Source organism: Anolis carolinensis, chromosome 6 (assembly GCF_035594765.1).
Source record: "Anolis carolinensis isolate JA03-04 chromosome 6, rAnoCar3.1.pri, whole genome shotgun sequence".
NCBI classification, from domain to species: domain Eukaryota; kingdom Metazoa; phylum Chordata; class Lepidosauria; order Squamata; family Dactyloidae; genus Anolis; species Anolis carolinensis.
The window spans coordinates 75,425,694-75,449,504 of NC_085846.1; the positions used below are offsets into that span (position 1 = coordinate 75,425,694).

Consider the following 23,811-nt stretch of genomic DNA (forward strand, 5'->3'; position numbering starts at 1 on the left):
CAGACCTCTAACCCACTGAACTCATAAACTGTCACAATTTCTGAATGTGCCTCAACCAGCTAAAGCATATCCAAAAGGCCATCCACTGTTAACTACGTTTCGTTTTATTTCTTCCAGGGCCTCAGGATTTATACCACCAATTAAGACAATAATGAGTGCCCCAGGCTGACCTCCCAGGAGCAAGAATTAATTAACCACAGTATTTCTTACTAAAGAATGACACTTTCCCAAACCATTTACGTAGCTGCTCTTTTCCCAGATATTAGTTTATTTCAGTTGAGCATTCCCAAATTATTACACTCAAACTAATGAAAGCTTTGCATTTGGTTCCTGGCATCAGAAAATATTTTAAGTGGAGTGCAGTTTAGCATTGTAGATGACTTAAAATGGGATAATCTAAAATAATTTGCAAGAATATACATTTTCTAAATACTGCATAAGAACAGTAAAATAAAACGTTGAGTATGGTCAGATTAAGTGTAGATGAAACAAGGGTACTATATTGAATGTCTTTTCCTATTGTTAGAACTTGTTTAAACTAAACAAGGGCCCACAAAGCTCCAAGCATTTAATGAGTTATTTAAAACTGATCTGGAGCCTCTTCACACTACACAAATATAGCAGCCTGATTCCACTTTAATTGGATTACTTCCACAATGAGGAATCCTAAAGATTTGCAATTTAGGTAGACCCTTGAAATTATCAACCAGAACACTCCAGTTTCTTTCCTAACTACAAATTCCAAGTAAATTAGACTTGTAGCACTCTGTGTACTTTCAGAGAGGCCTTGGTTGCTGCTTTTGCCATTGGTTCTGTTTCTTGTTTTGCATCATTTGAAAATGAAGGTTAAACAAAAAACAATTTCAAATCCAGACATTCTATAAAGACATGAAAAGTCCTTTTTTTGCCCATAACACAATCCTGCTGCCCCTTTTCCCTTTTGGAAAGGAGTACAAGTTATGATGGAAATTGTTTTAAAAAATCAAATATCTCTTACTTACATTTGAACAATCTCAATTTACAGGATTCCCATTCTGGAGAAAATCCCACCCTTTAACACAGATGTGGGTGGAAGACAAGGAGGCAATGTTGTCCTTTCCATAGACAAATCTTTCATTGTATCTGCTCTGGAAAAAAAACTAAAATTTTGCAGCTAAATGCTCTTGCAGTGACACAGAAATATACATTCCAGCATTCCTGGTTCCCTAGAAAGCACTGGGGAACAATTTGAAGATTTTTTTTGGTAAATTTCAATGATGGAAGGAACAGAGAAGCAAGCTCAAAATGTGGTAAAAAGAAATCACTTGTATGATGGAAGATTAAAGTTCAAGGACCATAGATACAGTGGAAAGTTGGATATCTGTGTTCAGCAAATTGTGCCCTACAGAGTGAAAGACTATATTGTATGAAATCAATCACTGATTTGGCTCACTTATGGGATGGTTCCACAACATAAGAAGATGGTCCCACAACATAAGATGCTACCCTTTTTGGAAAAAATCTTCCAATACCCATTTAATCCAGCATACTGTTTGGCTTTGTCACAGCCAGTTATTTCCACCATTACCAGCCAAACAAGGTCATGTTCCTAGCATGCATGCTGTGCTTATTGACTGTAAAGGAGCTAATGATATACATGCAAGATCAATAGGCAAATAAGCATGTGAGATTATATCTCCCTACCCCTCAATAATTTAGCACAACAACTAAGGAGTATCCTTTTAATTCTACACAAACAACCAATGCCTTCATTTTACATATTTTAACACAGATATGATGTTTATACTCGAGTTATATGTGAAAAGGTGAGGTGGGACGTCAGTCTGTATGGATATGTGCATGGTAGAGCATTTGTCTAATAACTCTGCTACAGACATGTACGTATCTTGAGCTACTGAATTGCTTGGGGATCTACAAAACGGTAACATGCAGTTGTCCAAGAAATTGAAATCAGTGAATCCAGCAAGATCATCAGACTAGCACTTCAATGTGGGCAATTGTAACATATGGACCAGTGTGGATTGCAGTTAGGATTCAGGAAAATTATAAAGTATCTTCCAGGAAATCTTGGGGAATTGCGTTCCCCACTGCAGTCCCCCTGCATAAACAAATCCTTTGCTTGCAGCTATGTTTTGGGGGGACCACCTGTACCAGTTTTGGCCCTTTTTAAAAGTACTTTCCTATTGTTATCTTCCTTTAAAGCACACCCCCCACAAGACTAAAATGGCCTGAGGGAGCTTAAACCAATGGCAAAAATTCCCCGACATCCTGCAGAAGGCATTAAGATGCAAAATATGGATTTGAAATGTTCTTTTCTATTCATTTGAAAAGGCCTCTTCTGAGGCTAAAATAATAGGGTGGCACAAAAAATGTGAGAAAAATGTCCCCTTCCCATGCAATCTTGAGGACATTTGGGGCAAAAAAACCAATAAATTCTTAAAAATCCATTGCTTTGTAGCCTCTGAAGGAAATTACGTCTATGGGCTATACTTTGTTCACCCTCGTTTTATCTACTTACTGTAATCCCATCTCCATTTATTGAGGACTAAGCCTCTTTAAACAGAAAATAAGTTACTTCCAAAAAGCAATTTTAGATTTATACCACAGTTCTTCTCCTTTTGTTGTAGAACACGGTACCCACCACCACTGTGATTTATAGTTCTCCAAGGGCACCAAACGAAAATGTGGGTTTTTCTTCCTCTTTTCTGCGGAACTCCCACAATTCCGGCAAGGACAACACCAACAGATGGACCAGCAATCGCAACTCCCTCTCAAAAAACGATTTTTATTCTTTTTATTAGTCTGCAGATATGCGCTGATACGACTGGAACTGCAACAAATCTTATACAGAGACTCTATCATTTCCCAACCCTTTAACAGGGATCTTTGCCTCCCAGCTGATCCCATTGAGAAATTTCCTGGACATCTAGGGCTGGGCAAATTCTGCTGGCTGCCCTTGACAAAGGGGGCAATCAAGACTCATTGTGTACACATATTGATCAACAGGCCGGATTCTGCTCCCGATCTGATATTGTGGCCAATACTCATCCAGCTGATTATTTCAATCGGACTGAGAGATGGCTGGCCATGGAAATAGAGACTCAAAATGTGTACACTCATTTGAATTCCTTTATTTGATATCACAGGCTCAATTACAGAAGATCGTCACCTTTTATTTCAAGATGCCTCGCCCTTGCTTTTCCCAGAACACTTCCTCATCACCAAGGACTAAAACAATTAAACTAATCAAGGACTCATTAACCTCTCCTAATATGGACATGGGTTTTCTGGGGCTCACCTCCCCCCAGGAGAGGTATCTTTTTACAGCGGAGGGCCAATCCCCTACCATCTCCTCCCCTCTGCAACGTCACCAAAGCACCAGCCAATCAGGCCACTGATTCAGACCAGCCTCTCAATTAGTCCATCAGGAAGGGGGTGGTAAGTTTGAATAGATGTCAAATGTATAAAACCTCATGTCTCTGTATTTCATGCTATGCTTGTACATATTAGCATTAGCCGTGCATGCATCATTTCTGACCGGATTGAATAAACCTCTGTCGCTAGTCTTCACCTGGTGTGTTCTCTGATCTGAATCATTAGGCTGTTAGTGTAATGCTCACCCGGCACGGACCCTCCATAGCTCTAAATTTGACCTCATTTTCACAACGTACTTTAAATTAAATAAATAGAGTCACTATCATTGAAAAAAAGCCCCAATATATCCCAATAAATATCTGGAAGGACATAGAAATATAATTCATACAAAACTCTAAACAAGACATGGAAATAGTTCTTTGGGGGACAGTGTAAATACTATGGCAGGAAGGAAGGAATGCTATATAGTATATCATACCAGTACTTTTTAAAAAGAGAGAAGGAAGGTTATGACCACTTTCTTCTATCAGGTAATTCAATTTTTAGTAGGTTTTGGAGGATCTAGAACATAATTCCATCTCTAGTGGGGTCTAGACTAAAGGTTCTAGTAGGTAGGACTAGGGTTAGCCATACATATTGATTTCAGATGTCAAGAAAGCAGAGCAAAATTTTATCTAATGTCTTGTTTATTACCAGAAAAAGGACATATGCACTATGCTGCAAAATAATAGAGTTGTGGGTAGCTGGAATTCGTTGCTCTCTGCCTCAGGCAGCAAAAATTTCTTAAGATGGCTATTGGTTTCAGAATGAAGTCCCAGAGGCATGTCAGTGGGATAGTGAATCTGCCCTAGTAAAAAAAAAAACCTTCAGAGGAATTACTGAATTCTATTCCCCTCAAAAAAGCCAAAATTTTCTATAGTTCCTTTAAAGGTTAGACTAAAACTCAGAATAGATTCACCACCGCATTGGCACAAATATCACCTGCCACTACTGGGAGTCTCCCTGGGGTTCTGTGTGTTTGGATCTCTTTGTAAGAAGAACCAGATACTAATCCAATAGGTAAAGATAGAAGCAAATCCAGTATGATCTTCTACTGTGTTTTACTCTCCTTTTAATAGCATGAAACTTTAACAAGCGGATGCATACAGAATGATGGTCACTTACTCCTAATAAAATTCACTCTCATTTATTCAGTGGAAAGCTACCAAATATATTTCCAACATTTAGATTTGAAGCTATTTAAGATGGATATCGAACCCAAACAAATTTGCCATGTCTGTTCATGGGGGAAGCTATTTATGTTAACAGCCTCACTCCTCAAAGTGCTGTTCTGTCACAAGCCCCATTAAAACTAATGGGGCTTGCACTATCACAGTGACTTGAGAATTGCAGCCTATGGCTTTTTCTAAACTAATCGGGCAGTGGAAAATGACAGCAAATGACATCCACTCCTACTTTAAGGTTCTTCACTGCTGGAGAAAGTAAGCTGTAAATGTATATCTAGCTCAATATGATTTAAATTCAAACTCAAAATGAGCCCATCTTTACTGATCAGTATAAGAATAAATGTGTCCAAAATAAATACTGCTTTACAAAGCTTGGTCCACAGTGATATATAATACAGGTGGAATGTACTGAATATTATCTGAAAAAAAAAACATTATCTTGGTTGAGATGTAGCAATCTAATGGCCAGCTACAGAGCTCATCTTGTATTTTATTTAAACTACAGTTTCTTGTTATTGGCAATGGTTTCATAGATGTAAAGTATGGTTTAATCCCTGTTTACAAACCAAGACATTTAACCATGATGCTTAAATCTGGATAAGAAACCAGAATGGAATTGTGGGAAACTGTGATTTAAATAAACAGTATTAGAATCAAAACTAACACAGCTTGAATGAATGGAAGATGGAACACAATTAATTCTTGGACCTTTGAAGTTAGCCTTTTACTGAAGAAATGACAGTGAGGGGGAAATACATAAACAACTTCAAAACTAGCAGGATCTTTGATTCTGCACCATAGTCAATGTGCATTAAGGGTAAAGCCAGTTGTGACAGCAATAAGAAATTTAGCTAACTTAGTGTTTGTTTTGACCTGTAAAGCCCTAAATAAAGTGTATTATTATTACTACTATAACTACTACTACTATTACTACCTACAGTCTCGCCTTCTCCTGCACAACCTGCCCTTTGGGACACTGAAGTCCTCTGGGAGTCACTTACTTCATGCAGCCAAAATCCGCTTTCCTCAACAGAAATATTTAAACACAGAATGGCAAAAACTGCATAGGAAATACCACAAAGAGGAAACAGAGCAACACAACAGAAAGAAATGGTGGTGGTGTTTGGGTATACTGAAAGCTAAAAAAAAAAGAATCTTACTGTCTAATGCTATAAAAAAGATACAAAAAATAGGGAACCGGGAAGGAAAACTGCAGAATATTCACACCACTATTTCATTCAGCTTGTAGCCCTTTAGTTAATTAATTCAATTTTAATGTTTATATATTTGTACATTTTAAATTGTACTGAAATGCTTTTAATGTAAACTGTGTCTCCTTGTGGAGAGAAAAGGCGGGGTATAAATTAACATAATAATAATAATAATAATAATAATAATAATAATAATAATAATAATAATACCTATAAAATCTGGTATTAGGTGAACTGTCAAAAATTATCCAGTTTTAGTGGACACTGACATGAGAAAAAAAACATGAATGTAATTTATGGTCATTTTGTCCCTTAGCATCCACAAGAGACAGAGAGGCACCTCTGCTGAACAAACACATTTCTGGCTCACACTAAGAAAATGCAAGTTGACCCTTTGTGCAGTTTGTAGTCTTCTCCCTTTCTTTCTCCTTCCCATCCCTTCTTCTTGGTCTTAAATTGCTCTAGGCAACTTTGTTACATACACAGCTTGTGCCAGAAATCTGGGCTGTGTGTTGCCACCAAAGGAATGTCGCCTTCTAAATGCTCTGAACAAGGAACAAGGCTCTAATAAGACAGCTGAATCTGGCACCGTATTGGTTTTTCCTATTCACCAGCACAATGCCAGCATTATTTGGGAAAGCAGCCCACAACAGCTCAACCTGCCCACCCTCCCTCCCTGCCAGCCCCGTCTTTTGCAAGCCATGTTACAATGATGAATAAAGTCAGTCCTAACGAGTGGGGTTTTTAATAAGAGCTTTACAACTGCTGAGACTAGCATTTTTTTAAAGTACTACAAACTGAACATCAAGAAACAGATCAGAGGAAAACAGCTCTTGAAATGCATCTTATCTGACCAGAAGATATTATGCTTGGTAAATACTAATATTCTTCTCAACACTATATGGATATGGTTTGTTTTTTTATGTACTATCCTTTATTTTGTTAATAAACCCAGACACTTATGCTACTATAGGACTGGCCCTGCTGTGAATCCTATCATTAAGACAGTTTTAAGAGTTATTTACACCATCATTTATCCTGTAATCATCTAATCAGATTATAATGTGTAGCAGAGAATAGATGAAGAAGAATGGCTGTTGGGAAAGATAGGGTTAAGGGAGGAGGAAGGCAAATGTATTTGGCAGAATAGGCGAGAAGGAAATCCTCATCTCTGAGGGACAACTGCAAGACAAAGACTCTTACAACAAGATCTAGGAGAGGGGAAAAGATACATAAGAGGTTAGGTTAATCAAGATGAGAGATGGCCAATTTGCTGACAAGTGATTTTGCGAAGAGACTGAGCTAAGGAGGATTTGGGTAGTGATAAAGAGGAAGAAGCAGCTCATACCCTTATCTGAAGTCAATGAGAGTGTTTCAATTGACTTCTCTAGGTATCTGACTAGGTCCTAAGAATTATTACAAGTGAATGTCAATGAAATAGCAGGGCTGTAAGGAAGGGGGAAAAGATAATAGAATTCTCTACAGAAATCAAAGCCAAGGCAGACTCTACATTAACAGCTTCAGTCAGCAGGCAGGAAAAAAAATTCTACTGCATATAATCTAGCACTGTGTTAAAGCATTTAACTGGGAAGGAAAAAAAGTATTGTGAAATATACTATAAACACAGCAATGCTGTGGAATTTTCCACTGATAGACAGTGTTTCAAATAAAGAAAAAAGGAGGTAAAGAGATGAATATATATGGAAGTAAGGCAACATATGTAGAAGGACTGGTAGAATGAAATAAAATTTGAAGAGGTCAAAGGAGATCACTGATAAATTTCAGCAAGGCTGCTTAACTATGGCAAATGGGGGCTAACGTTCACCCTTTCAGACCCACAGTGAACTGCATGACCCTCAAACTGGCTGAACAGTAGTTGAACATCACAATTAGAATTCCCATTTATGAATTTAAGGTCTTCAGAGAGTTAGGGAACAGTTTTTGCTAAATTGCTGCTCCTGAAGGCCTGTAAAAATGGAAATTGACTATTTTCAGGCATTTTGTGCCTGAAAAACTTACATGAGTCTCTTTGTGTTGCTACAGAGTATGAGAAGTAGTTCTGAATAAAAATTGTGGAGGGATTTAGTTTACTCGTTTCCTGCATTTGAAATGGGATGGAGGAGGAATGTAGTAGTAGTGTTTAAAGTTGCAATCTGATGCACATTTACCTGGGAATCGATCTTGTTGAACTCAATTTGCCTCTAAGCCGATGTACAAAGGACTGCACTACTGGACACTTCAGTATCTATGGACCGATAAACTGAGCACAGCTCACTCTACATTATGCATGGAATAGCTTTAAGCTGCAGAACAGTGGCAATCCTTAAAGATGCTGTTCTATCACCAAGACGGAAGTCCCTATGGGAGATGGTAGCAGGGTATAAATAAAAGACGATGATGATGATGATTAAAACACAAGAGGCAGTCCAATCATGTGTACAAGGAACTGGGGTTGGGGGTTAAGGGAACTTGAACCTTTACACCAGAGGTCCTCAAACTTTTTAAGACGAGGGCCGGTCCACAATCCTTCAGACTGTTGAGGGGCCGGATTATCATTTGAAAATAAAATACAAACAAATTCCGATGCACACTGCACATGTCTTATTTGTTGTGCAAAAACAACAACAATAAGAACAATGAAAGAACAATACATTATTTAAAAATAAAAACAATTTTAACCAACATACATTTATCAGGATTTCAATGGGAAGTGTGGTCCTGCTTCTGGCCAATGAGATAGTCAAGTTAATTAGGGTCATTGTTGTTGTTGTTGTGTGCCTTCAAGTCATTTCAGACTTTGGGCAAGCCTAAGTCTAAAATTTATTTATTTATTATTTATTTATTTACTGCATTTATTTACTACATTTGTATCACACCCTTCTCACCCCAAAGGGGACTCAGAGTGGCTTACAAATTATATGTACATACAATATATTATATTATTAGCATAGCACAATATTAGCATTATATATTACTATACTGAACTATACCACTATACTGTAATATTATTAGTAATATTATATGTAATATAGAATACATAATTAATATTATTATATGGTATTAGTGTTATATTGTATTACATTATAATATTATCAATATTATATGTATATACAATATATTATATTATAAACTGAGGGCGGGGGCCAGGTAAATGACCTCGGAGGGCCGCATCCGGCCCCCGGGCCTTAGTTTGGGGACCCCTGCTTTACACCATAGCAAATGTCTTGGGTCACCCCAACTGGTTTTGAAACATTTTACTGCACACTGTAATTGTTTTCTAACATGACAAATCACTCTACCAGCAGTCTGTCAATGTCTTCTATTAATCTTTAGTAGCAAGTAAGCTTTGGGATCTTCAGAGGCCTTTAGTATCTGCTGGGGTTTGGTTCCAAGACCTTCTATGAATAACAACATCCATTGATATTCAAGTCTCATATGTAATAGTAAGGTAAAATGGTGTTTCTTCTATAAAATGGTAAATTCGAGGTTTGTTTTTTGGGGGAAAAGGGGAAGGCGCAGCATTACAGAATCTGTGGACAGAGAGCCAACTATACTTCCACTTGCATTTAGCATTCTGTAATGCATGCTGTGACTCAGTCACTAGGGACACCTACTCAAATTGAGGACTGCTGTATCTCAGTCTGTGCCCAAAAAGAACACATGGCCTAGTTTCCAGATCCCCGAAGCAAGCTCTTTTGCCTGGCAAACGTTTGCCATTTGCCTGGCAAACGTTTATAAGATCTGGCTTCAAGGTTCCATGATTGTCTCCAGACTATGTTCCTGCTTCTGACAACAGTCCACTCACTGGAGCCCTCTGATTCTGGGCCCTTGGTTCAAGTAACCCAATGTTGGGATTTGGTTTTGTAACTAGTCTCTTTGAGACAAATAAGAACTTACTCTCACAGAAGGTCTAGCTAGGTCTGGGTCAAGCCTTAAATTTTGCCCTTAAGAAGTGAGCTAGTAGCAGCTAAGTAGTTAGGACAGAACAAGATAAAAGTCTGGCTCAAGTTAGTTACCCATGGTTCTGGGAATCCTTCTCTACCTTCATAGAGATAAGGTAGTCGGTCAAACCACACAATGATCTCTCATGTTTCCTCTGCCAAGGTGCTCCCTGAGGATCTGGAATTAAATCTGGCTTTTTCTACTGCAGGGATAGGACTGAAGAACTTTTCAGGGTTAGGGTCATCTGCCTCCACAGATGGCCTAAAATGCCTAGGGTTGCAGCAGCAGGAAAGATGCCTCTTGACTTGAACCTCAGCTTATTGTAAGCCCTCTCTGAATTTCTCTCTTTGCTATGCTGATCCCAAGGCTTTTTATCTGTTCCTGGTTTCTGTCCCTGGCACAAGCATCAGAGACACCGAGACTCTAATCAATTTCAAGGTCAACTTTCAAGAGAAAATTTGAGTCAACATACATTTTAAAAAGTGATGCAAACACAAATGCATAGAATCACACATGCTTATAGAAAGACATAATTTAACCTCAGTGGGACTACTGGGAAGTTAGTTACCTTGATCTAAATTTTCTATTGATAATACCTGATAGCACATGTTCAATGCCACATTTGAAAATAAAAAAGTATAATGTTTAGCTGGGTGGCTTTCAGGATAAAATTTTACCTCATCTATTTTGAACCACTCTGTTTGCCATTATCACTTTTAAGTGTTTCTTTTCCAGCTGGCAAAACACTTGAAGTTGCACTTTTATTAATGCGCCCTGTCAAATTCTGTGTAAAACGCAAATTAAAAACTAAAGCAGCCTGTGGCTTTGCATAATTACAATACTGAGCCTGGAACAATCCAACATAGCTTCTCTGAGTGATTCACAATAAGTCACATAGAAGCAAAAGCCTTAAGGGACAGAGCAAGGTGTTGCAAAATTAGAACACTGGCAAGAGCTAGTAAGAACTAAATTATGAATATATATCCTCGCTTTTTTTTTTTTGCTAAGCACAGACGGAGACATAAAAATAACAGTATTATAATGGAGATTAACAATGGTGGGAAGAAATTTTTCTTTCCACTTTTTTAACCAACATTCAGAGCAAGGAACAATATTTGGGTTATCATTTTTTCTGTTGCCTTAATCCTAAGCATATAGTTCAGATATCGTTCCAAACCATGATTTATGATGGCCTAGAAACTATTGTTTCTAATTGTAGTTGCATTCGACTAACAAACTATAATTTGTTTAAGGGAAGGAAAACTGTATAACAAACGAGAATTATTGTTTACAGACATCGCAAGTAATTACAGAATGAAATCAAAGCCTAACTTACCATTGCATATGAACCCAAGAAGTGTACCTTGATCCCCCTTCTCTTTTCAGCGACAGCTAGTACTGCATGTGAAACACTTCCACAAGCTCATATATACGTGTTAAATGACCACATAGAAAAAAGTTAATGCATACCATTTGTATACATATGTAATACATATGCAATCAACCACTATTTCTACAACCATCTCTACTTCCTCTACAAGCTACAGTAAAGGGATATAACTGCATCCTCTCTATAAATCTACATATTTCACAGAGCTTGAACAGTTATTTTATAAAAAGTAATTGGTTAATAACTCCTGCTCCCCTGAGAAGTTAGCTGCATTTAAAAAAATTACAACTCCTTGGCTTAATGTTTATCCAAAGTGACATATTTAAAGACACAACAGAATGTTGCAAACTGTTGACCTGTCATACAAAACTCACTTTCTGCCCACTCCATTGTTGTTTCAGTACCTAAAACAAATATGGAGCCAACAACACAAAGGTACAACACCAGTTCTGGAACCATACAATATTTATTTCTCCTTCATTTAGCATTCCCATTTCTATGCAAGAGATTTAATACAGTTGCACTGCAAAAAGAGTGAAGTTGACCCTCTGATTAAAGTGGTACCAATCAAGTACAATGGTTAAGGCATTGACGGTGTGTATGTAAATTACTAATTAATTATTTCAAAATTGTCATCTGTGTATATTTATAATATCATTTCCCTCATCAATTCTGAATCCACAATATACTCATCTGTGGAGGAGACCAAACCAAATGTGCAAAATTGCTCACAAAATTACCCATTTTCTCCTTGCAACTCTAGTTCTTATACTTCTGCGTCTTCTTGAAGAATCGGATTGTCCATGAGAAAACTAATAATCCTCTGGTAACATGGATATTATTAAAGCAACATGCTAAAATGTTAGATGTACATAATTCATTTTGGTTTCACTCCTTTCCCATAATCTTTCTGGTCACATCAGAAGGATTGTAATTTGAGTGTAATCCTATTACTATAATTCATTGCTGTGAAGAAATGTGAAATTTATCAGACAGATTTGGACACTCACCTTACATCCCTCACAAGCACTGACGCCATAGTGGTATCCAGAAGATTTGTCCTGACAAACAAAACAGGGCTTGTAAACGCGAGGGGGAGGAAGCGGGGAAGGTGGGCTGGGAACAAGCTCCTCAGAACTGGTGCTCTGAGTTTCAATTGCTATGAAGAAAAAGAGAGAAAGAGAAAGGTGGTTTTAGTGCGTTGAGCCTTTGGACTTTGTTACACTCAATTGCTAATACTGAAAACACATAAATGCCAGCAACTGATCCTCACAATAGTTATCCCAATCCAAATGTATCTTCTCTGTTTTTTGCCTAAGGAGGGCAAGAAGGTTAATAACATTTAAAATAAATAACATAGGACCAATTCAGACATTCAGAATCTTTACTATTGATGTGTTCACTGTGTCCTTCAGGGATGCATTGATGTGGAAACCATAGTATATGCCTGAAACTTCTGTGGGTTGAACTATGGAAGGTTGTTGTATAGTATATTACAAAAATCAGTACACGCTTGAAATAGGATATTATGAAGTATTAATTCTGAATCACACAACTTTAGAACAAGTTAATGATCATAATACTTGACGGTGGTGCTGCCAGGGTTGTGAGACTGGTTCTTTCCAACCCCCCCCCCCTTTCATTACATCACTCCTCATCCTTGAGATCCTCCTGTTGCACTTTTTCCCTCTTGCCCTTTCTTTCAATTTTCATTATCATCTGAGATTCTTCTCCCTGCCTCCTCTTTTCACCCTGCATCCTTTCAGTTTTCTGGCTCTTTACAAACACCTCCCCAGACCATATATTTCTTTTTAGATTCTTATGAGTACCCCCCCCCCCAAAAACCCATCTTATTTGCCACTTCTTGCTATAACAGTCTACAAACAATTGGCCAATGTGTAGAGCACTACTGCAGTTTTGTCCAGCATTTAAATTTCCCAGTAAGCTCTGGAAGGATCTCTGAATAAATGGAGACTGTGTTTATTACTATGGCTCTGCTCTACTTTGCACCCTACGTTTTCTACTTTTAAAAAAAACAGATCCTGTCATTTCAAATCTTTCTCCTGAAAAATTAAGAAAAAAATTAAGCATGAGACGAAGGCTAATTTAAAGGCATTTCCCACACAGTTACTCTTGGAATATATTTTCTTAAACATGGAAAGGCAGTTCTCTTGTGTAAATCAATAAAATATGAGTGCTTTTAATTTAAAATTAAGTTTTTCATTTGGCCTTCAAAGACCTCAAGATCTACTTTTCTTATTTAATGCATACTTATTTATTGCTCCCAAATAGTCACAGAGAAAATAAAAAAAATTATTCTAAAATGTTCATTCAGCAGTGCAGTACAGTACTACAGCCTGCTTTCATGGGAGCAATGTGGCTACAGGGTCATTAAACAAATTAATAATAACTGCACATTTTTTAGTTTCCCTAAAATGAAATTTAGTATCTTTGACTGAGAGTAGTCAAAGTATTACACTGAAGAAAAATCAAGCTACAAGACTTAAATTCCTAACTATATTTACAAAAGTATAATTCCAAGTCAACAAAGTGCTTAAAACACTAAAAGAGATGTGTGTCTCTGAAAGAATCTTGTTCAAAGTGAAATATATGCCTAAAATTGGCAAAACAGGAATCCACACAATTGTGGAAGAAGAATGAACTCATACTGAATTCTGTTTCTTGAAATGAGATGTTTACATGACCAAGGATTTTCAACTACTGATAGAAATACACAGCACTTCTCTACGGAGTTATTGAATCAGAAGGATCTGAAATATTTCTAGTTCTGTAGCAAATGTATTATGTAAAAATAGTGTTTTGTAGCATAACATGAAAGGGTTGCAATGATGCATGTGTTACACAATGAAGTCACTTCGCTCCTCCCGTGGTGTCAGTATCTAAACAGATGTTGAACATTAAAAAATTCTGCTAATCTATACTTGCACAAATATTTATACTGATACAGGGCAGTCAAGGAAGGAAGGAAATAGGCTACACATTGTATAATGTTGAATCCTGGGTACTTTGCATAGTCAAGAAAGAGCATGGAAGTAATCGAAAGGACAGTGTTATACTTTAGGAATTTTTCTCTCTCCTTTATATACAGTATGCAAGGTCATCAAGAAACCATATGTTGTTTGGTGGTGGACTACTGGCTTTTCAGTTAAGGATTTAAATCTTTAAATGTGATCATAAAATAACCAAAGATTTAAAAAATCAGAATTGTTCTCTCTGTTGGGCATGATTATGAGAGGTTTATTAATTTGGGGACTTCTTTATTTATTTTTTTGAAAAAACTTGCACAAAACACATTGTCTCCAATGACATTTGGTAGTTTCTGATAAATACAAAAAATCCTGAAATAAAATCCTAGTGTGTTTCAGTGACATACATTCTTGCTGTTGTTACTTCAACACCATATAAGTAGGTTGGCCACTAAAATTAGTGTTGTGAGGTGGATGTTCCTGTCTACTAGTAATGGATGACCTCACTCTTCTGGAACAACACCCTGTTGCCTCTTCAAAGTCAAGCAATGCCTTCTAGTAAGCACACTGCCTCTTTCATTCAGTGGAGCTTATAAGTAGAAGATGGTAATGTTTCATCTCATTTCCAGAAGAGGGAAACTTACATGTTTCACATTTTTTTATTCATAATGTTAAATTCAATGTCTTTCCATCCTGAACTTGACAAATTTGCAGACTAGGTCTACTATATTTGGAAATACCAATACAACTTAAATGAAGTTTGGTCTACATAGAATACAAAGAAACACATAGACTAATAACTGATTTTTTCTCCAGTCCCCGATTATCACATGATTTGTTCAATTGGAAACATGTTACACAATGTACCAGGTGGCACAGTTTGTGCATCAGGATGGTAGCGAAACAGCAATGAGTGCCATCTGCTGATAGGGGCTGATTCTCTTTTCCAGAAACCCAGGCAGCAGAAACTACCAAGCAATGAGCATGAACCTTGTTTAAATTTATTGGCCAAAGGATTTTCACCTACCACAACTGGACTACCCAGATAGGAAGTCTTCTCTACAGTTGTGTGGTTGGGTATTTATTGGGAGCCATAACAGGGAAGTGGGCAGTTCTTTCTAGGCTTCACCCATCCACCCATTTCCTCTTTCTTTTGTATGTATATGCCATGTTTTGTTGTTGCAACTTTGAGGGGGCAGTTGGCATTAGTCCTTAATCTAGGATTATTGAGACCAAAATATCTCAGGTACTGGAAATATATGGAGGGACACTGAAGTGTGGCAGGGAGCCGATCTTGCCCAGCTTGGGGGCAAACACTTTTGCTACTCCACCTGGTAACTGGGAGATTATAGTGCACCTCTGCCTAGGTAGTCCCTTTCATGCCATCCCAAGACATTAGGCTGGAGGACCAGGATCATTGATCAAGTGGCAGGTTGGTCAATGCCTAGATCTGGACCCAACCTGATCTAAAGATGTGACCAAATTAAGTTGTGGTCTGTTCTTTCAGTTCAGTTGTATCTGTGTGGTCTGTGGTTTGCTAGTGGAGTGTTTTTGCCCCTGGACATCTAATTAGCTGATATGGCAATCAATCATGTAAAAGTACCACCATGCAATTGTGGAAGACCAGGCTATTATGTTTGTCTATAGCTTCATCCCACCTGTAATTTCAGTTCTCTTCTCTGTCTGTAACATGGAGATAATGATTTAACTACTTCTCATAACTACTGCTATGCAAGACGAAGAATTAAAGGTAGTATAGCATTTTGAAGTTAAAAATTATATAAGTATCTATGATAATTATAATGTGCTAATTATCATAAATTCACTTACTGTAACAACATAAAACTATTGCAGGGTAAGAAGCTTAAAAAATAAAGAAAGGTGCATTGTATAGAAATAGTTATTCCTGCCTGAGCACGTAAAGAGGAAAAAGCAACTCTAGTATTGTTTGTGTGCCTGTCTGTGTGAGGGGCAAGTATGTGCCATGAAGCAAAAACTATGTATACCAAAGAACTCTGCTAAAGAAATCCTATAAACAGATTTCTTCAAAGTAAGAAAGTTTTTGCTACTGCATTATTTGGCGATCTTGACTGACCAAGAGGCACCTGAAGACCACTTAAGTATTCCTTAAACTACACTTTTAAGTCACCTTTGATGTTTTTTTAAACAATATAGTTCAGCTAAAGCAGTAGATAATATCTTTTAGGAAGTGAAGTGTGCTTTACAAGAGATAATCTACTATTAGTGAAACCATGCTGACAGACAGATTTTAATGTTGTGGCTGATTAAAAACAGGACAAGCATTTATGAAATCCCTTTCATTTTTACTACAAATGTGTATTATTAAGTGCTGGTTTTTAATGCACCCTTGTCAGACAGCTGAGCCTTAAAAGAATAAGAAGTTGTAAAGCAAATGGCATTTCCTGGATAGCCCCAAGGGAAGCTGGAACATTGAGCTCCAAAGTCCCTGGTGGGAAGGAGCAATTTGAGCTAATTAGGGTGAATGGCAAAGTGTTGCGCTTGGTCAAAACATTCTGTTTAACCCTCCGTTTTATTGGCACCAAAAGGATGTCTGGATGAGGATTTAGATGTGAATGTGTGTGTGTGTATCTACGAGAGACAGAGAGGGAGAGACAATTCAATGCAGAAGTGCAAAGCACACAGCTCACATACATTAGACAGAAAGTCAAAGGAAACACCAAAGTTCAACTAAAGTACAAGTAATTAGAACCAGATTCTTTCCCACTTGTATGTATGCTTCATTGTAGAGGTTATTTATAAGCCTCTAACGCAACCAACCAACCCCAAAATCCCAGTATCATTTCATTTTCATGTCTAGTCTGGAACAAAACAAAAATCTGCTTTTAATAATCTTTGAAGGAAAGAAAAGGGGAAACTCATGCACTGGAAAATCAGGTTTTCCTCATTTTATGGCACATTTTATTTATTTCCTGTGCAATTTAATTGTGGCTTCAGAGCGATAACATATGATTCCCTCATCTTTGTTATTAATTGTGAGTTTTTAAAAGTTTGCATTATATTTTCAAATTTCATGTTGCCATCAGAACGAAAATGTGGTATTGTGGAGGTAGACATAAAAGTGGGCTGAGCTGAGGAGAAATAAACATTATTGGAGAGGCTTCCCAGTCTTGAAATGGTAACCTGGCCATGACCCTGGAGTGAGTGTGTGTTTGACCCGGTCATATAAGGCTCTGGCTGGGTCCTGTTGCCTGGTTATGACAACCCCCTGCTATTCTCACCACACATCTACAGCAGGTGCAGATCACTGAGAAGAAAACAAAAGGACATGGGATAGGTAAAGGCTTTGATTTTCTTTTCTTTGCAAACAATTTCCCTTTCTATGAGAGAAAAAGCGTGAGAAAAAAATCCTTGAGTCTATACATCTGTCTCAGTCATTTCAAGTATCCTACTACAGCAAATGCAAACACCTACAGAGATATATGCTGAAGATATTTTGAAGAGCACCATGATCTAAAGGTTATAACAAGAATGACTACAAATTTTTTTGTCTGCTTTTCAGTATAAAAACTATCATGAAATGTATGTGAAAAATATTATTTAGACAATCAAACCTTAAATTGAATGTTCTCAGGACAGTCAATTAAAATCTAACTAAAATAGAAGGAGCAGGTTTAAAAAATAAATTCAAATCCAAATGTTACACCCAAACAAGAGAATAAATGCAGTCAGCTATCTGTATCTATGAGCTCTGCGTCCACAGGTTCAATCAACCTTAATTTTGCCATTTTAGATAAAGGGGACTATTTTACAAGCCCACTGCATATCACGGGACTGAAGCATCCATGGGTTTTGGTAGCCACTGGGGTCCTAGAAACAACATATCTAGGGCTCACTATAGAAACACTTTAAAGGGTAGTCCTAACTAGTCTTAATCAATGGAAACTTGATAAATGGACAATGGTTGGATGAGTCACTCTAGTTCAAACCATCCACCAGACATGGGCATTTGTTAGAAACAGAGTACATCAAACTTAAAGTAGACTGGAATGAATCAACCTTTAAAATCCTCTAGAGGAGTAGAGAGTTGGTCATATCCTGAAGTCAATGTAGAGAAGGCCTTTTCTCATCTGTTTGGCAACATCACAATTGTGCAGCAGAAAGGAAATGTTTTCAGAATTTATCTGCCACTTTTCTCCCAGAGCAGAACCCAAGGCAGCTTCCAAAAACAGTAAGTTAAAGTATTTATCATATAATCTAAAAACTATAAAATAATGCAATACATTTTTAAATCAATTAAAACTAACAAAAGTTAGAGGCTATATATAGAAAGCCAGCAAGAGAAGCCATTCCTGCTTATACATTAAAACATGTTCAAATAAAAAAGGTCTTCATCTGCTCGCAACAGGACAGGAGGAAGGTGACCACGCTAGCCTCCCATTTAGGAGAATTCCAGAGGATGGGAGCAACCACCAAGAGTTTCTTTTGAGTCCTCACTAAGTGAACCTGTAGCAGGACTAAGAAAAAGCCTTCCTCTGTAAATTGTATGAATTATGCAGATTCATATTGGGAGATACAGTTTTTCAGATAATCTGGATCTAAATTGCTACCTCTGGTTTCAAATTGAGGAAGACCAGTAGACCTTCTGAGGAGACATGGTCACATCAGTTGCTGATCCTAGATTATAGGACGACAGGGATGAGACGGGATGGGCAAAAGTAGAGAGCACAAGAAATGGAAGAGTTATTTTTAAATTGGGATTAAAACTTTCAGGCTTTGGTTTAAAGTGTCAATCTTGAGTTTGGTGTTGTTTAATTATAGGAAAGTCTGGTGGGCTATACAGTTATGGACACTAAGTGCAACTTACTCTTTTCTCACAATTATTACACTGCAGTGTTGTGACTTGGTTTCTTGCTTACTATGTGTTTCAGTGTTTATTCTGATGACTGAATTCCATCCAAAAAGGCAGTGTTAATAATCTCCCATCACTCCCCATACCCAGGAAAACATAAAACTATGAATAAGATCCTCTTCTCTTTTCATCTAGAAACAACAATGTTCCACTTGCTATTGTGTAACATTAGCTGCTGGAACCATATATCAGCAACCACTAGATTCAAACTGAATATTGACATTGGCCCTGTGACAAGAGTATATATATTTGTAATGTGGGCCTGTATCATCATTTTTCAGTCAGAAGATAAGTACCTTTTAATGATGCTGGTGTGCTGAAAGTGTGTGCACTATATAATAAATCTGGATACAAACTCATCAAAACTCATGCTTTAAGGCATCTATAAGTAATGAACTTCAGTTTTGCATTTTGGTGGTCAATACTTTCATTAAAAATCTCAGAAAATCTGAAAGTAAGATTGCATGGAACTTTTTTATTTTTCGATATTTGCTTTGGAAATTGCATGTGAGATAAAGTTGGAACACTCATACAGAGAGAGAGATAAAAAAGAGAGACAACAAAATGCTTATGTTTTTGAAGTCTTACATATTTCTGGAAAAGGGAGACTCACCCTGTATTTAGAGCCTACCCTTGAATGAATCCTTCACATATTTTATTTTGTTTTTTATTTATGAATTTCTGGGTTTGAATGCCCTTCTCCATTTTCAGCAAACCAACCAACAAAACAAAAAATTGAAAATTAATTTCTGCTCTGAAAACCAGTATAATACATGAAGAGATCCTATTACTTGTTAAAACCAATGACTTAATATACAAATCCTGTTTAAATTGCTAACACACCTATTTTTAACTCTTTAAATAAATAAAGTCTCTCTCCAACCCCCCAACCTCCCAAAGCATCATTTCCACGCACCAGAAGCTTTCGGCAGAAGGGCCTAAGTATGCAACATGCTCCCGTGGGGGTTTGCCCCCCCCCCGAAAGCCTGAGGTTTGGGGTTGCTGTAGGACCAAAATCTTTAGGATTAAATATCCCAGTTCCTCCAGGGATTTGGTCCTGGTGTGGAAGACCCTCAGTCTTCTCTTCACCAAGCTGAACATAACCAATTTCATCAACCTTTACTCAAATGTTTTGTTCTCCATACCTCTTATCGTTATTTTGGCCCACCTCTGAACCTGTTCCAATTTGTCTGTATTCAAGATGCCCCAAACAGAGCTCAAGATAATATCTGGCTACTGCAGAATATATTGAAACTGTTACTTCCCTCGACGTGAAAACTATGCTTCTATTAATGCAGGTTAAAACTTGTCTAATGTCTTGCAGACAGACTGAAACATCAGTGTTCTAATCACATGTAATAAAACTCAACTATCAAGTCATATTTCATGGTGCATTTTACTTCTCAATTTTTCTGGATTATTTAATTAAGGAAACTTAGTACTCTGCAGCATGGTTAAATCCTGAAATTAATGCACGGACTTAATGATCAGAAATATTTCAAGGATAGCATCACATTATCTGGAAATTACAGATCAACCCAATTAATAAGGATTCCAGATGAAATGATGTGAAATTTTAATTGATTTACATATCTTTCTTTGTATATCAATTGGAAAGGATCATTTGCTGAACAGAGATATTTAAGTAAATTATTTCTGACTTATTTTTTTGTTAAAGTTTGCTATCTTTATATGTTATTTTTTGGATATAAATATACTGAATTCTTCACACTGAACGATTCTGCGGCTTTGTCATATTTTGTCAGTAAAGGGGCTGGAATTTTATGTAAGCGTTTTCTCGTGATTTCCCTGCCTTCTACTCACTATCCTTTTTAAAATTTACACATTTTTTTCAAGATGGAGGACTTACATACAGCAAAATGTTCTGGGCCTGCTTTGTGACTGGATTCTGAAGGACCTATGCTTTGTCTTTACTACAACAAAACAATACAGAGAAGAGAAAGCAGTACACATTATGCAAGTGTTTAACATATTGCCTACATCCAGTCTTGAGAACAAGTAATTTATACTGGTGGAGAGAGTGAATTTTGAGAGCAAGTCTAGAGTAGGGATAGTACAATAAAAGGTGATCCATGGAACTCTAACCCCATGGATCACTTTCATTCAAGCCACTCTTTAAATACTTATTTTATTAATCCAAGAAGGAAGAGAAGAGGAGATGATTATGATTAGCTGCCATTGCTGAAGCTCTCAAATGTAGCAGATTTCTGAACGGCTTACTGTCAATCCCCATATTTAAAAAAGCTTTGCAAAATCTGGAAACATATACCACAAGTGGGAACTCATCATGTTATTTACCTTCATATCAGGAGGAAGGAGTATGTGGCCTTTCAAATGTTGCTTGTTTTCAATTCACATTAGTTCTAGCAATCACAAGTAATATCGAAGATTCATAGAGGATGTAGTCTGACAACTTCGGAAGGACTACATATTCCTTGTTAAGCCCCTAAGATCCTTATCTGATTGTTTTGGAAACCACTACACCTCATATGGACAGTGCTCCAATACCAGAAGTGTAGTGGTGGGATCTGCCAAATAAATGAGTGCCATTGAGAACATATTTTCCCCAACAAGCAGGAAGTGCAATGCAATTAACTCTTTTTGTTTTCAGCAGATTAATTTTACTGCTAGAAATATGATCATTGTGGATAAGAATAAGGACAGCAACAGAGATTACATACAGTGCCTGACCAGATTTACAGCCATAAGAAGGGAAAGCAAGGAAATTATAAAACAAACATTTATATTTACTTACTTACTGAATATATATACCACATTTCACAAAGTAAGATAAAGCAGCCCTGGGGTTGCAAGATTTTTAAAACTTTACTTACCGTATTTCTTCAATTGTAAGATACATTATAAGACACACCTTAATTTTAGTACCACTATCACCAAATATATATACAGTATATAAGATAAGCCTGTGATTCCAGGACGCACTCAATTTTTAGAAATGTTTTTATAGGGGAAAAAAGTATGTCTTAGAATTGAAGAAATACAGTATGTTCATTTAGTGGCTAATGATCACTGAATGTAGGAGGAGGCTTGCTTAAGAGGATCACAGTCAACACAGAGGTGCATTATACTGAGATAAACAATTGATATTGTCCACTCTCACTGGCAACAGCTGTCTAGGGTTTCAGATGATGTTTTTTCCCAGCCTTTTCTGGAGCTTAAACTGGGACTTTCTGATGCAAAACGCATGCACTGCTAATGAGCTGGTTTGAGATACGCATGGCAGCTTCAGTATTTACATACTGGTTCATCCATTCACTACATTCTATTGTTTCCTCAGATAAGCAGGACCCCAGTGAACAATTAAAGCTTTCAATAAATAATCGGTAAGCACATTCATTTGATTTACTGTTATTTGATACAACAGTTAGTTTCAATGGGGCAGTTAATATTGATCATGCAAAGTACTACAGACAAACATGAAACACTTCTAGAACTCCATGGATTATTACTTTTATCTGCCATTCATGACAGTTTCTTGTAATTGTAGTGAGATTGAAAATCAATAATAATTAGTGTTCTGTACATTTAAAAATGAATAACATAAGTTATGTTTTGAATTTGTTTTAATGTTCTAACAAAAAACAAAGTGCAACTGAGCATGTAAACATAAATATTCCGATTAACATTTTACGGTAACTGAGAAGAATATTCTTGGGTATCAATAAAGGGGAGAACAGTTTCTGAAATACATAACATGTATTCAGCTTGATCAGGAAGAAAACTTCTTTGCCATGATATGAACAATCTTTGATACCAAAGAGCAAAATAGGTCCAAATTAAACATTTCTGTTGACAGAATAGCTTCTGTAAGCAACATTAGGACATATCTACATTGTAGAATTAATGCAGTTCAAGGCCACTTTAACTGCCATAGTTCAATGAAATGGGATTGTGGGAGGTCTTGTTTGGTGGGACACCAGTACTATTTGACAAAGGAGGCTAAAGACTTGTAAAACTACAAGTCCCATAATACTGTAGCATTGAGCCATGGCAGTTAAAGTGGTGTCAAACTGTATTAATTTCTACAGTGTAGATTCACTCTTAGAAAAAAGGCAGCCCTATTCCCACTAGAATATGTATTTTCAAAACCTGCAAAGGATTGGAGAACCTTCTGGACTGATGGAGGGCACTATACATGGGAAAGGAGGGAGACAGAATATCTTGTTTGAACTAGAATTTTACTGAATTTTACTTTGATCCACAAATAACCACCAATATTACTACTATCAGTAGCAGCAGCAAAGTCAGGGGGAGACAATAAGTAAAGACAATCCAGCTTGTCAAGCTAGTGCTAATGCATTACAAACAATTCAGAGAAAGGCTCTCCCCTCTTCAAAACAGCACATACACATACCTGTGCATATCTAGCTTCTGTTCTCCTTGGTGTAAATCCATGGGCTTTTAAATTTTAATCCTGCAAATCATATGCTAGTTTAATCAACTAGATTAAGAACTGACACACTGTAAATGAGATTTATGGTTGGCCCTAATTCTGGAAGTGGAAAAATCCTGAGCATGGAAGCTTTACTAATAGGTTAGCCTCTTAATGAGGTCCTGCATTTTCAAGGGCTTCTTTGCTTCTATACCAGCATCCCAGATTTGACAACCAAATTGGCATCTATATCCAAGGACCCCCTTTTTGGTCCATGTTTTACCCTGCATCTAAAGCATATAAGACCCGCTGCTCCATCCGTCACATACACATTGAAAGCATTTTCTTTTTTCTTACAAGACAAAACAAGAAATT

At 37.1% G+C, this 23,811-nt stretch overlaps 1 protein-coding gene across 6 annotated transcripts in view; it reads right to left on the reverse strand.

Moving 5' to 3' along the window:
- rarb (retinoic acid receptor beta) overlaps nucleotides 1-23,811 on the reverse strand; it is a 436,563-nt gene that overhangs the window by 75,488 nt on the left and 337,264 nt on the right. For all 6 annotated transcript variants that reach the window (XM_062957200.1, XM_062957204.1, XM_062957202.1 and 3 more), the window contains one exon: nucleotides 12,155-12,303. In XM_062957200.1, coding sequence (XP_062813270.1) covers nucleotides 12,155-12,303 — 149 coding nt within the window. The remainder of the gene's footprint in view (nucleotides 1-12,154; nucleotides 12,304-23,811) is intronic.